General features: G+C 44.0%; 1 protein-coding gene across 2 annotated transcripts; it reads right to left on the bottom strand.

Moving 5' to 3' along the window:
* Positions 1-1,376: 1,376 nt before the first annotated feature.
* On the bottom strand, positions 1,377-14,439 carry LOC120721386 (tryptophan 5-hydroxylase 1-like). Of its 2 annotated transcripts, none has more exons than XM_040011674.1 (10): positions 10,981-14,439; positions 10,664-10,847; positions 10,476-10,615; positions 10,332-10,399; positions 10,048-10,244; positions 5,876-6,011; positions 5,564-5,690; positions 2,819-2,914; positions 2,288-2,421; positions 1,377-2,146 (listed from the first exon to the last, which is right to left on the bottom strand). In XM_040011674.1, the coding sequence occupies exons 1-10, from the start codon at positions 11,134-11,136 to the stop codon at positions 1,969-1,971; spliced, it is 1,416 nt and encodes a 471-aa protein (XP_039867608.1). In that variant the 5' UTR covers positions 11,137-14,439; the 3' UTR covers positions 1,377-1,968. The 2 variants fall into 2 exon arrangements, with proteins under 2 accessions (XP_039867608.1, XP_039867607.1); XM_040011673.1 differs by having other exon boundaries at positions 10,476-10,576.
* Between the last annotated feature and the right edge of the window lie 15 nt (positions 14,440-14,454).

Below are 14,454 nucleotides of genomic sequence, written 5' to 3'. Positions count from 1 at the left end.
GACCGATAAATAAAGAGCAGAGACATTTTTAGCGAGGTCAGAATTATGAATACTGGTCGGTTCAGAGTTCAGAATAAATCCTCTGTGATCACTTCTTCTGTCCTGTCATTGATCACTGATCGATTAGAAAGTCAGCTGTGTTTTATGTCACAAATATTTCATGTTTGGAGAGATGTAAACTCTGATACGAGCTGTGAGATTCACAGGATGTGAAACACAGAGTCAGACAGGAGGGGAGGGGTCAGCCACCTGCCAGGTGAGGTTTCGTCTCAGGGTGAGCAAACTCAGAGACTCCAGTAAATCCTGAAGTTCTCCTGAGAAACGACTGAAATGCTGAAGAGCTTCGCCTCCTCGTCTCCATAACTTCAGGTATCAGGATGAAGCACGGTGGATAAACTGTGCAGGATGTGGACGTGATGATATTTGAACAGATAATATTCATTCTTGACTTCAATACTCAGTGATTCCTAACAACAAGCACGGCTCTCATATGAGGTCCTAACAATCAAAGCCACAACTTCATGTCAACCATTTTCTCTCGCTGCTGTTTAAATTTGACTCTTTGCTGAATAGAACGAGCACTAACAGTCCAGCTTCTCTGAACACTGGACCCTGTACACAAACTTCAGTTTTTTCCTTTAATATGACACCGCTGGCTTTTTAGCTGCCTCCACCAAAGATCCACCAATCAGCTCGGGACGTGCAGCGCTGTGTTAGCCTCCTTTCAGGCTCCTGGCAGCTCTCACTGCTGACTTTAAGGGCTCTTTGTGGACTCTGTCCTTCTACATGTGAGCTCGTAGTCTCTGATGAGCATCACAGTCAGTGACAGGACTTTAAATGATTGGTCAGTGTTTCCTGTTGGTGTGAAGCATCCTTCCAGTTTGCATCGGTCTGATTATACACGCAGTATTTTAACTGTGATATACCTGAAGTGATGTACAGGCCACATTTAAAAGTTTGGTATCAAACTTTCAGTCAAGCGTGAAGTGAAACATGTTTTTAAAATGTAACTTTAGGCTGTTTTTTGCAGGACCACCCTAATAAGGTTTCATATAAGAAAAGAACTACATACAAAATCATTATCGTTTCTGAGCCCAAACCCAGCTGCTCTAAACGCTTTCTATTCTTCGACCTGTCTGATGTCACAGAGGGAATAGGAGCCACACCCACCCGCCGTTCAAACCTTTTGGTTGTGAGAAGCAGCCAATAAGAAATGTATCTTAAAGGGGGAGGAGCTAAAGGGATGAGCTGAGGAGTCGCAGGAGGCCCAGCAGGTAAGGAAGGATTATTCTGAACTATGAATCATGCAAAGCTGCTCTGGGAGAGAGAGTCCAGGAATAAAAAGATGAAGCTGGAGATGAGCAGAGGTATTTAACCGACTGACATCTGCTCCCAATCACAAGCTGAAGGTTCCTGCTCAGTGACAATATATCTGTGAGCTATTTTTAACCAGCGAAGTGCTTTTATGGTGCTGCTGGTACTCTGCTGTGGATACTGGTGGGGTGGCTGAGTGGCGCCCTCTGCTGGTGTGAAGCATGCACAACTAAATGCTGCTCTTTGCACATCCAGCAACACTTTGTTGCTTTAAAAGTTGTTGTGAGGCCTCGTGTAGGTGTGTGCAGCTGATCTAATGGACACGGGTGCTGTGTCGCATTAAATGCTGCAGGAACTGAGCAGCAGCACAAACAGAACCAGGATCAGATCACTGCAGAACTCTCACACTCAATTATGTGTATTTTATAGATCATCACACAAATTCACATGATTACAGACAGATTATCACGGCACACGTGCCGCATTTTTACAGCTCAGCCTACAAACAATAAATGTGTCCTAGCGAATGTTTCAGGAGGCCCCTCCCCCCTCGGGAGGAGGTGTCGGCTTTGTTGCAGCAGAAGTAGATTCAGAGCAGAAGCAGAGGCATAGAAGCCGTGTTCGGCTGTCAGCGGCTTTACTGTGAGCACCTCTTTACAAGCTCTGCAGTTTTTTGCTGAGTCGGTTCAGAGCGTCTTCAACGATGTCCAGCTCGTGCCGGATGTCCTTCACCATGCTGTTGATGTTGTTGGTGTCCTCCAGAATGTCCACGCTCTGAGTGTAGGGGTCGTAGCGTATCGTGAAGGGACGTCGAAGGGTCTTGGCAAACTCCCTGCAGACACAGCACACACTTTACATCCTCAGCTGCAGCTCTCACATCGGCTCAGAACCAAAATCAGGGACAAGCAGGGACATACAGGGTCAGGGTTCACGGTGCGTCTCACACATCATGTGGGGAAAACTTGCAGCTCACCTCATTTTGTTCTTGGCTTCCTCAAAACTGTCGGCCACATAGTAAACGTGCTGAAACGTGGTGATCATGCACTCCTGGTTGCAGGTCACCGTGGGGTCAAAAGGAAAGATGTTGGCACTGCTGGACAAAGCGTGCTAGGAGGACAGACAGACACGTGCACAGATGTTTTAGATAGAGTCCAAACTTACTGAAACCTGAGCGCAGGTGACTGCTGTGTCAGGTAACTAGCTTAGCAACGGTTGGTGTCAGCTGGAGGACGCTCTGTGCTGCTTCTACCAAAAACCAAACACTGAGAGCGAGTCGTGAGTGCAGTGAAGTAAAATCTCACATGTTGAAGTTTTAAGCATCAAAACCTGGAAATACTCAAGTAAAATACAAGTACACAAAAATGGGAGGAGTTTTAAGATGGTGTTTTTATGCCATGTGGATTTTTTAACCACTCAGTGGGTTTAAGAAAACACAAAAATCACTAATAATCTGAGTCGTTTAAAAATCGTCAGATGAAGGTGCAGTGTGGAGGTCGGAGGTCACCTGGAGTTCACTGACGGAGGAGAGGAGCCCCGCGCCGTACGCCCTCAGCCTGCCGTCCTGCTTACAGAGCCCAAACTCCACAGTGAAGAAGTAACACTGGAACAAACAGGAGGACACCGACATCAGCTCAGAGCGCCACCGCACGCGCTCAGTCAGCAGCGCTCGTCTGTCTGTTTGGTGGATTAAAGCCTGGTGTGGGTGAAACTGTGGACAGGTGAGGTTCAGCAGCATCTGCTTCTAGTTTTTCACATTTCGTTCCAGTATTTATATTTACTGAATCCTTCTTCATGTTTTCTGTTCATTTTGAGCTCAGCAGCATCACATTAGCGCTAACTCAGCATGCTGTATACACGTGTCAATAGAATATTGTATTTCTTTAGTCAGTATAAGCTTTTAATGATATAAGTTTACTTGTGATATGTCTGTGAAGGTTCTCAGTCATCCAGGTCATCGTAGTCAAACACCAACTGTCTGCCATCTCAAAACTGGATTATAGATGGCAGACAGTTGGTGTCGACACCAACTGTCTGCCATCTATAATCCAGTTTTGAGATCCCTTCCCAGACGCCTTAACGCCCACTCACATCCTGGGCCATCTGACCTCAGGAAATCACATGATAAGGTGGGGCCAGGTTTCACAATGAGCTCACCTGAAACCCTGGCTGATTGGGACCCACACCCAGTTTCACACCTTGGCTCAGGCGATTAGAGGATCATCAGGGGGTCCTTTTGTCCCTCTGTGGGGGGAAACTCCCACTAGGTTTATATCTGGGACTCTCCACCATTTGACCTTAGAACTGAAGAAGCTTCTCGGATGAGAGGTGAAACGTCTTCAAGCAACTTAAAGAAGTCCAGACGCTTTTCTTTGCAAGCTCCTTTGACTTTACTTGTGATAGAATGCTGCATGATGATCATTTCCTAGCTTAGAACTGATCGTACTTTATGAAACGTGTTCTGATATTTGTATCTGAATCTTCCCACAGCGATAGTAAGAAGTCAAACAAGCAGTTCTGACCTCGCGCGCACACACACACACACACACACACACACACACACACACACACACACACACACACACACACAATCACATACGCACACGCTCACGTCAAATGTATTCATTTTTCTTGTGTATAAATAAAGACAATTGCAAGAACAGAGGGCGCATTTCACAGGGCCCCCACTCTGATGTGGGCGCTCTGCAAAACACCCTTGCAAGTTAAAACTGCAGCGTCTGTTTGTGTGTTTTCTCCTCTTGGACTCTCAGCTGAAGAAGTGTCATTTAGAATAAATCTCTTGACAACACGCATACTGACAATCAGCAGTTTTGAGTCTTGATTATATTCATTTATTCTTATTCTTTTCTATTCAGTACTGTTGTTCTTATTCTTAGTTGATCTTATTTCTGTATATTTGTTTATGTGAATTCTTTCATTTTATTTTCACAGTTTGCACCTTCGATCCAGGAGGACGATATTTCGTCCCACTGTATACCTGAGTGTATACTGTTGGGTTGACAATAAAACTCGACTTGATTCAAAGACTCAGGACAGGAAGGTTTAGGGCGGGGCCGTCACTGACGATGACCTTGGTGGGTTCAAGCTACCCAGATTATAAACCAGGTGGAAGTATAAAGGACAATGGTCCACCAGGGGGCGGACGTTCACCCCGGGGCGAGCGCACACTGAGAATCGCTCAAAGTCACCTGAACAAACTTTTCACATGAATATTTTGAACCTGAAGGAAGAATCCTGTAAATGCATCAGCTGCTGAGCAACACTGCTTATTATGAGGAACTCTGAATATACTGTAAGTAAGAATTGCTGTGATTGGCTCGTTCCTCACTGATGAGAAGCGTGGTGGTGTCACCTGGTGGTGGAGATGTAGAAATGCAGCAGAGGTTTGGAGCAGGAGCTCAGCAGGTGATTAACAGGACAGGTAACCACGTACATGCACCTCTATAAGCACAGCAGGCTCTACCTGTAAGATATGTACACTTTGTGCTTTCTGTGTAAAGCAGCTGAACATTAACTCTCAGCGAACGGCATCGCAGCACATCTGCTATCAGGGCCAGCCAATGACACGCTGCCACAGCTGTAAGATAAACAGGCGTGTTTCTGTGAGGATTGCCTGCTACTCAGGAGCTCGATTCTTACGGGGAGAGGAAGAGGAGACCCTGAGACTGACTGAGGCTGAGTGCTCGGGCACTTCAGCACCTACTCCAGGTGTGCTTCACCTTTACGTGTCAGTCAGTGGTCTGTTTCACTCCTATTGGTAGTTGCCTTAATATTTAGACATGTTCAACTCAGGACACGCCCACTTCACAACACTAACTCCATATTTTGCCTCCAGCTCACTGAGGTCATCAGCCCAACCTCTCACCTGCTACTGCTGCCCTGAGTCTTCCTGTCCCCATAAGAAGAACTGAGAACTTTCTATCAGATTTAAGGCCCTATTTTTGTCATGTCTGAGGTCCCTCACGGTTTCATTCCAGCTTTCTGTTTGCGCTCTGTCTGTAACACTGTGAGAACTTTGTTAACCCTTTGTGACGTTTGCTGTTTTGGTTCTTCGTTTGCAGATACGTGTCCATGTAAAGCACTTTGGTTCAACTTCTGTGGTTTTAAAATGTTCTGTGTAATAAAACTGACTTGACAGCCTTATGAGCCAATCCCTTCATATGTGGGGGGAGCCATGTTGTTCCCGCCTCATCCAGGTGTATTTAGGGTGAGTCGGCGCTGCAGCACTCACCGTGGCCAGTTTGTTTACATCATCATCTGAAGCGCCAAGCGACGCCAAACCGAGCTCCTGAGAGAACTGAGCGAAGCTGGGCTCGGCAAGCAGAGGCACGTGACCCAGCAGCTCATGGCATGTGTCTCTGCAGCATGCACACACACACACACACACACACACACACACACACACACACACACACACACACACACACACACACACACACACACAAGGCTTTAGAAATATGAACAAAATAAAGAAAGATAATAAAACGGACTGTTATAGTGTGTGTGTGTGTGTGTGTGTGTGTGTGTATCTTTGTGCACTCACGGTTCAGGTGTGTACAGAGGCTCTGAGCTGTGGCGGACATACTGAGTGCAGTGGAAGACTCTGAAGGCCAGGCCTGCCAGGAAGTCTCTGGGGGAGAGGTAACCGGCAACGGGCCTGATGATGAAGCCTGAGCACTCTGCTCAAACACACACACACACACACACACACACACACACACACACACACACACACACACACACACACACACACACTGTCCATCTTAATCTTTAATCTAAACAGCGACCAAAAGATGACCAGTTAACCAAAAATAAGAAAGCCAGAACTGAAGAGGAGTAAGATTAGACAAAGACTCAGGCACCAGCATGAGGGATAAAAAGGCCCCGAGGGTACTGAGGATACTGAGGGTACTGAGGATACTCAGGATAATGAGGATACTGAGGGTACTGAGGATGGGAGAAAATAACAAAGGATAGAAGTAAAAACACAGAAAGGTAACAAGGACTTAACTGTCAAAATAAAACAGAGGCACAAAGATCAAACCACACAGAAAACAAGAAGGACGCAGGCAGAGGGGTTATTAGAGTTACCATGACAGCTGCAGTTCATGTACCGGCCAGCAGAGGCAGTAGTGAGTCAGTCCCCATAGACTCCCATGTTAAAAATTTCCAGCAGAAATAACCATGTTTACAGCCTGATACACAAACTGTTTGTTCTCTAGAGATAATTCCCCCTTAATAATAACTAAGGACGATTTTATAACTCACATGTTTAAATGGTATTAAGGCTATAAGTTTGCATTATTGGGGGCGTGGCCTCTTTGACTGACAGGTTGATGGTGGTGACAGGTGGCTGTAGCTGCTAGCTGTCTGCTAACTGGATCTCTGGACCTTGGTTGTGCTGTTGGAGCATTTTAATGACATCATGTGACCAACAATATGGCTGCTGTGGGGTTTATGGGCTCAAATTGTGGTCATAAATATTTTGTACTTGTAAATCAGGATTTGTATGTATAAAAAGAATTTGTGTGTGCGTAAAAAAGATTTGTGTGTGGACATACGTGTGAAACTCTGCACTCAAGCTTCAAGTTACAAGTACGAATTTTGACCTATTTTTCTTCCTTTCAGCTGATTGGTCAATGTCATGTCAATCACAAATGTAACTATCCAATCAGAGAACAGATGGGTTTGGATGTGGGAGGGGCGCTTTTTGAACTGCAGGTCCTTGAAGGATAAAGGCTCCAAAACAATCAAACTGGTTTTGCCCATTATGTGCGAAACCAGAAAAAGTGCCTGAAAGCTGCAGTGGGAAACATCGGTGTCACTCTCCTTGTTTTTGGCTCAGATATTCAGCAGCTTGGAAACAACTGCTTGCAGGGCTCTAGGGTGCGACCACATTTTTCAATGGTGCAACTAAAAAAATCCTACGTCGCAGAACTCTGAAAGTCTCCGTGTGGTCAACAACAGACAGACATTATGCCTCTATCGTGGTCTAAACCAATCAGAGATAGCCAGGGGCGGGACCTCTCTGATTGGCCGTGATCCAGTTGAGAGTGCAGGTGGATAGAGATAGTGATGATAAATTCGATTCTTTTTACTGAATCGAGTTTGAATGAGTCACTCACCAAAGTGAATCGGGTTTTGAGTCATTTGAGTCACTGAGTCAGTTGACCAGAGAGTGCAAAAAATTTACATTTTCACTGAAACTTAATTTGTTTCTCTTTTCATGTAAATCCTGCTGCTAAGATGAGTGATTCGTTTATGCTACGATTCAGCGCAGCAAGGGAGGGGGTGAGTAACTCAAATGTGCTGTTAGCATGTTAGCAGAGCGATGCTACTGTGAGCTGAGGAGCTATTGTGTTGATGTGAGCTTCTACTCAGGGTTTTTTCTTCCAGTTCAGAGCAGGAATGTTTTTGTTAAGTTAATGTTTTTTTGGCTGTTGTTTTTTTCCCCCACAATTTTAATTATAAGTTAGATATAGTTCTACTAATGATATTAGTTTGCTAACAGCAACAGGGATGAGTCAGTGAGTCAGTTGGCGTTTTGTGAATCATGATTCACGAGTCAGTAAAGTGATTCTCGAGTATTGAACGATTCGTTCATGATTCGCACATCACTAGATAGAGAGAGGTGAGTGGCTTGAATAAAGCGATAAAGCTCACAAAACTATTTCAACAACCACCAAACAGTAAATGAGAACAGGTACACGGATTCCACACAAAGACATAAACACAGAGCGGACCGACGCATCAGAATCAGCTTTCTCTTTCTCGGCTTTCTCACCCGACGGCCCGTACACGGACACGCCGTCGGGGCTGAAAGCCGACAGCTCACTGATCCTGATGCATCGGCCGGTCCGCGCTTTGTGTTTACGTCTTTTTTGTGCTCAATTCTGAGCTGCAGGTTTTGTGTCTCTCCAACCAAAATTCACTGAAGCAGCAGCAAAAGAAGATCAAACTACGCTTCACATTTGATAAACGTCATCGTCATAAACATCATCAGTTGATAAACATCTTCTCTGACTTTTGCTGTTTTGCTTCCACCACGATAAAATCACACTTCATGCACAGCTCTCTCTCTCTCTCTCTCTCTGTGTGTACTTCAAGAACAGTTTCCCATCTCAAATCTAAATTTTTGCGTTATTCATTCGCTTATTACCCATATTGCATAATTTTATAATAAATGATCAGAATTATAATGTTTCTGACTGTCTGAGGCAAAACTGAATCGAATCAGGACCTCGTGAATCGGAATCGAATGGATTATAGAAATCAGTGATGATACCCAACCTTAGTGAGCAGCCTAGGCCCGACAGAGTGGATGTAGCTGTGGGTAATAAAAAAAGATGAAAAGAACGATTGATAACTTTTTTGTTATGTCTCCGTCTGATCTGTCTGAAATTCATAGCCAGCTCTGACACGGTGCCATCAACCTCTGAGCGCTGAAAAAGCAGCAGTGTGTCCAGAAACACATTATATGCTGCGATAAATGCACTGTGTCCCCTCTCCCCCCGGCCTTTCAGCAGCAAACAGGTCGTCAGAGTGATGATTAAGTTTAACATTGTCTACAATATTACCAAAGAGTGCCAACGCACTTTAAGCACAAGCAGTTTTTCAGTAACTTCTCTTTCTGGTAGAAATGTGCTTCAAATAAAGAACTTTGTGTTGACAAGATTGTTAGTTAATCATTTACAAATCAATAGTGTCTCTATGGACTGAATTTCCCCCCAAAAAGTGTTAAGCACCTAAATTTTGCACTGAGAGACTGCAGCACTAAGAAAAAAAGTTAGGCGCACCAGTGCAACCGTGACAAAAAGTTAGTCTAGAGCCCTGGCTTGCATTTGACGGTCAGCGATGGGCAGTAACACGTTAAGGTAACACATTACTGTAATCCGATTACTTTTTAAAGTAACGAGTAAAGTAAGGGATTACTATTGCAAAAAAGTAATTAGTTCGTGGTAACAGATGTGTGCAGTTCAACAAGGGATAATGTGGAGTGCAGGAGAGAGTACGACCGTGCAGCATTTAAAGCGTGGAAGTACTCACATTACTTTGAGTTTGATTCCTTACAAAGTAACACAAACGTTCGCGTCTGCTGTGCACGCTGCGTGGGAAAATGAAACCTTAAACTTCTGAGCAAGTACCGAGCATGCTGGCATGACCGCTGAGACACACCTGCACCGGGCAAACCTCCACCCGCACCACTCCTGCTAAACACGTGAAAATAGATTTAAGAGCGACAGGACTCAGTGCTGCTAAGTTTTTGATTTTAGTTATTTTCTGCTTTGTTTTACTTGCATCTATTAGAAAGAGTGTAAACACAAAACAATTATTTTATTTTAAATGCTGGAATGTGCAGAAAATAGGTCTAAATGTTAAACACATTTCTTCAAGTCAAAGACAGCTGCATACGATTTAATTTTTCCTTGATGCATAAAGTTAAAGATTCAAACTAATAAGACACGTTTTAAAGAGACTTTTTCATTAGATTCAGTTTTATATGATGGATTATGCAGAAAAAATAGAATTGGGCTGAAAGGTCGCTTTATTACCTATTCAGGTTGTGTATCGTGTTTTTTAAAAGTAACTAAGTAACTAATTACTTTTGAAAATAAGTAATCAGTAGAGTAACAGGATTACTTTTTTGGAGACGTAATCAGGAATTAGTTAATGGTCACTTTTCCAAGTAACTTGACCAACACTGTTGACGGTTACCTTTAAGGAAGTGCGAGACGTCCTCCAGCTGGGGGATGTTGTCCTCGCTGTATTTGCAGTACTTGGTCAGCAGTGGGAGGTTCTTCAGGTACTCCCTGCAGGCGTGGCTCGGGTACAGCTTGTGGAGCTCCCTGAACACCACGCCCCAGGTACGCACCTCCTCTGCAGTGTAGTCCACACGAGGGATGGGCTCACCGCTGTGAGAGACGGAGTTAAAGGATGAAAGCCCTTCTAGGTTTTTATTATTAACTTCATTAATGAAAACATCCATAAGAGGAACTCACTGTTTGTAGTTTACAGCTAAATCAGAAAAATATTGTCTTCGTTTTCTGTATATGTTGTCCTTAAATCCCTGCAGGAACAGCAAAACCTCAGTCGGTTACCGAGTTCACACTTCATTTCAGAGCTCTGTCCGATGACGCACATACCGGATGATCTGCATCAAGTTCAGAGCCGTACATCAAAACCCTGTTTGCACACAAGTCCAAGTCTGAGATCTTCTTGGGGAACCACGGCACACCGGGCACATCTGAAACACAGTCAAGACACACGCAGACCTGTGAAATAACTCATTCCTATCACAGCTACTGTTTACTCAAAGTACGACAAGGTGTACCGTCCTCGGGTAGAGCGGAGCCGTCGAACGGCGAGATCTCCACGATGTCCGTGTGCTTCCTGAGCAGCTCGGTGAGCTCCTTGAACTGCTCGTGGTCGGTGTCGCAGTCCACAAAGATCTCAAAGTCTGAATTCCTTCGTTTGGACTTCCGGGACTCGATGTGGATGAGGTTGACGTGTTTTTCCTGCGCACATACACACACACACACCCAAAGAAGATGCTGTAAAAGCTTCCGATCACATTCAAATTCCTGGCCAGTCACACACATCCTCAGAAAACACCATATCTGTGTCAACATAAAGAAAATGAAACCTCACCTGGAAAAGTTTCAGTGCCTTTATAAGACCACCGACTTCGTTTTTCAGAGTGAATATGATGGTTGTCGAGCCTCTCCCAAAGCTGCTGGAGACGGTCCTGTTGTCCAAAGACCTTCCTCTGCGAAGCTCCTTTCCTTCTGACTTCCTGGCGTACATGCTTCTCTGGATTTCAGCGATACAAATATGAAATTGATAGTGATGGTTCAGTAAGCTTGCTTTGGCACTGGCTGCATCAGAGAGTCGTCTGGTAGGAGTACGACGTGAAGGTCGTGACAGGATGAGTCTCCGGCTGTTCTGTCACTCTGCACGGCGGCTGCTGCCTTTATGAAGCTGCAGCAGAGGGGAGGGCGCTCCAGAGATGGATGTTCATCAGGAGGAAGATCAGCATCACGCCATATACATCACAACACACGACGCCTTGACATGTCACCACCTGTTCACTAATTGTTGAGTCAACGTGACGATAAAGTGTTACTGTAACCGTCCTTTACAATACACGAACGCATGAACTTTACAGTAACTGCGAACGACTTACTGTTTGCTTCATGGCAACCGGTTTATAGTACTGTGTACTGTTTGTGTACAATGAATTCAATATTTACTGTATTTATGACACATTTTAATTGACACTGTTTCAGGATTAACATCCCTTATTAGTTATAACAATAGAAGCGTATGACTGTAATATAAAGTCCCAGGTTATACGTATTATATTTTCAGTACCTGAAACACTCACATGTTTCTAAATCAAACTGATAACATAGTTACAGTTTGAATGGAGAGAGAACAAATTATGTTGCAAGTATTTGAATTAATGAGTATCCAACATGTTAACGTTAAAGGCTGCATCATAGAGGACAGCAAACTTTGCTTTCTTTCACTGAACTCACAGAAATCATTTTGAGCTGCAGCTGTTGGTTCCTGCTCTTCTCTCTTCTGTTACAAATGAAGACAGTTGAACCCTAAATGCTGTAAACGTGGGAACGAAGAGATTCCTGTTTGTCTGTTTGCTGACTGTGTTTTTATGCGGTGATTAGCCACGGGACAAAATAAAAGAATTATTTATAAGACAGAAAACACACAAAATCTTTTTAAGTAACAAATACTTTAAAGAGCAGAGTATTATCAGTATCCTGACCTCCTGTCCTGGACTCTAGTTACACAGTACTCTCGGGTGCAGACAGCTGAAAGGTGAACCTGGAGACGCTGTTGAGTCATTTTAAAGAAACTTCTGGTTATGAATGCAGAAATTATATTTATGGTTCTATTTTTTGAAAGTTTACCATCATTTTTTGTTCAGTCCTGTTTTAATATTCATTTTTTTTTTACATATTCAGCAGGTTATTTTTGATCTTTCAGGAGGTAAATGGACTGATTGTTATACAGCACTTCTCTACTCTCCCAGAGTACTCAGAGCGCTCTATACAACATGTCACATTCACCTTCTTCTATGATTTTAAGTGCTTACTGACATTCACACACATCCATACTCTGATAGGTCGGAGAGCAACTTAGGGTTAGTAGCCCAAAGGCATGCAGGCCAGGCGGGGGTCGAACTACCTCCTGAGCCACAGGGGTTCGTATACTCTGTAATACAGACAAGATCCCTAATAGTCACGTGTAACTACAGTGTGAGGAGGGGAAACATAAACTATAAATCTGTATCAGTGTTTTATTTTACCCAGATAATAAGACTTGGAGCGACCAGTCAGTGTGAGCAGACACTGATAATAATATTGCAAAAGGACTGTAAAGCGAGCCATCACAGCTTTTTATTGATAAGACTTCAAAACGTATCAACTGGATCTCGTGATCAGGAGTCATCGCTCAGGACATCACCTCTGTCAGAAAACAGAGGGCGGGTCTGAGTCACCTGTGGAACCAGGTGACCAGGTGGCATCTTATCGCAGCATCATGCTGGAGCTCCTGAGAGCGACACAAATGTTTGTAGAAGCCGTCAGCATGCCGAGGTGCTTGATTTGAAACACCTGAGTGAAATGATTTGGACAGGTGAGGGAATGCTTTTGGCAGAGCACTTTGTTTTACACAAAAAAACAAATGTTACACTGTGAGTTAGAAGTTTCCACCAAAGGTTTCATCGCATGTTCGGTTGCACGTGGTCATAACCTCATACGGGGGGTAGCTCACATTGGCCATGTAGTCCGTCTATAACGAGTAATTGTAGTTATAGCGAGAGACAGGAAGTCTCTATCTGCTTCTCTAATTTTGTCTAAAACTGCAGCCTGACTCCACATGAGGCCTGGCGTATTTAAACACATTTACGGCCGGACGTGACCCTCAGCAGCCCTCTGAGATGAACGTCACTGATGCGGGTTTGCTGCTAACTGCAGCCGTGATTTTCTGGGCTGCAGATCTGAGTCTGATGCTGCTTCTTTGAAAAGCTTAATGAGAGTCAGACTCAGAGTGTGATCCATCTACTGTCTGTTTATGCGATTAGAGAGCCCAGGCCTTTGTGCAGCACTGTCTGCTGATGCTGTATGTGTTTCTGTGCAGGCTCGTTTTTTTACTGCTTTACCTTGTTACGCACTGATCTTCATTCACATGAATGAAATAATGCACATGAAATACAAATATAACTTCCAGCATGAATCCGAATGCAAAGCCAACTCTAAAAATATCCCAAAATTACTCTAAAGATGCTAAGGCCCGGTAACGCTGCAGACCAGCACCTGAGGAATAACGGAATAAAATAATCAGAGTGTGTAATTCAAGCGGAAAACTAGTGAGAACTGTGAAGGCCTGAGAAGTGTACGGTTTTAGGACTGAGCCTGTATCAGTGCAGAGACACGAGTCCATAATTACACTGGCTGTGTGAAAGGTTTTGCATCCAGCCAGCTCCAAACGTTTGGACCTTGACGTGTCTCGGACTGTTTGTCACTTTCATTTGGAAAGTCTGTAATTACTCCACATAACTAAGACACATGTTCCACCATAGACATTACTGCAGTTTAACTGAGGCTCAAATAGAGACAGAAAGAAGAAGAGCTTCACACAGAAGGAAGTCTCTCAGTTTGAAAAATGAGCCAATTATTTAGACGGTGTCCTCATTAATTCATCGATATGCTTATCAAATTTCAGAAATTCATCCATCATTTCTCTTCCACTTATCCGATTCAGGGTTGTGTGGGCGCTGGAGCCTATCCCAACTACCACAGGGCGGGAGGCCTGGTACGTCCAGGACGGGTCGCCAGTCTGTCACAGGGCCTCCAGAAATTCATCAAAAGATGAATCTCCGCCTTATAACCCAGCTGTTTGTCTTGATGTCATAACGTCAATTACAAAAAAGTTGGGGCGTTTATAAAAGTACATAAAAACAGAATGCAAGTCACAACATATCAAATGTGTAAACTGAAAAAATGAATAAAAGTTTTAATAAAAAAGACTGAGTGTGAAGACAGCAGTCTCCCAAACATCTGGGAGCTCTCCCGTCCTCGGTGCTCATGCTCCAGATGT

The sequence above is a fragment of the Simochromis diagramma genome, unplaced genomic scaffold (genome assembly GCF_900408965.1).
Source record: "Simochromis diagramma unplaced genomic scaffold, fSimDia1.1 OVJJ01000603.1, whole genome shotgun sequence".
In the NCBI taxonomy this organism is placed as follows: Eukaryota; Metazoa; Chordata; class Actinopteri; order Cichliformes; family Cichlidae; genus Simochromis; species Simochromis diagramma.
Note: the sequence above shows the minus strand (reverse complement) of the source record. Positions and strands in the feature narration are given on the sequence as shown.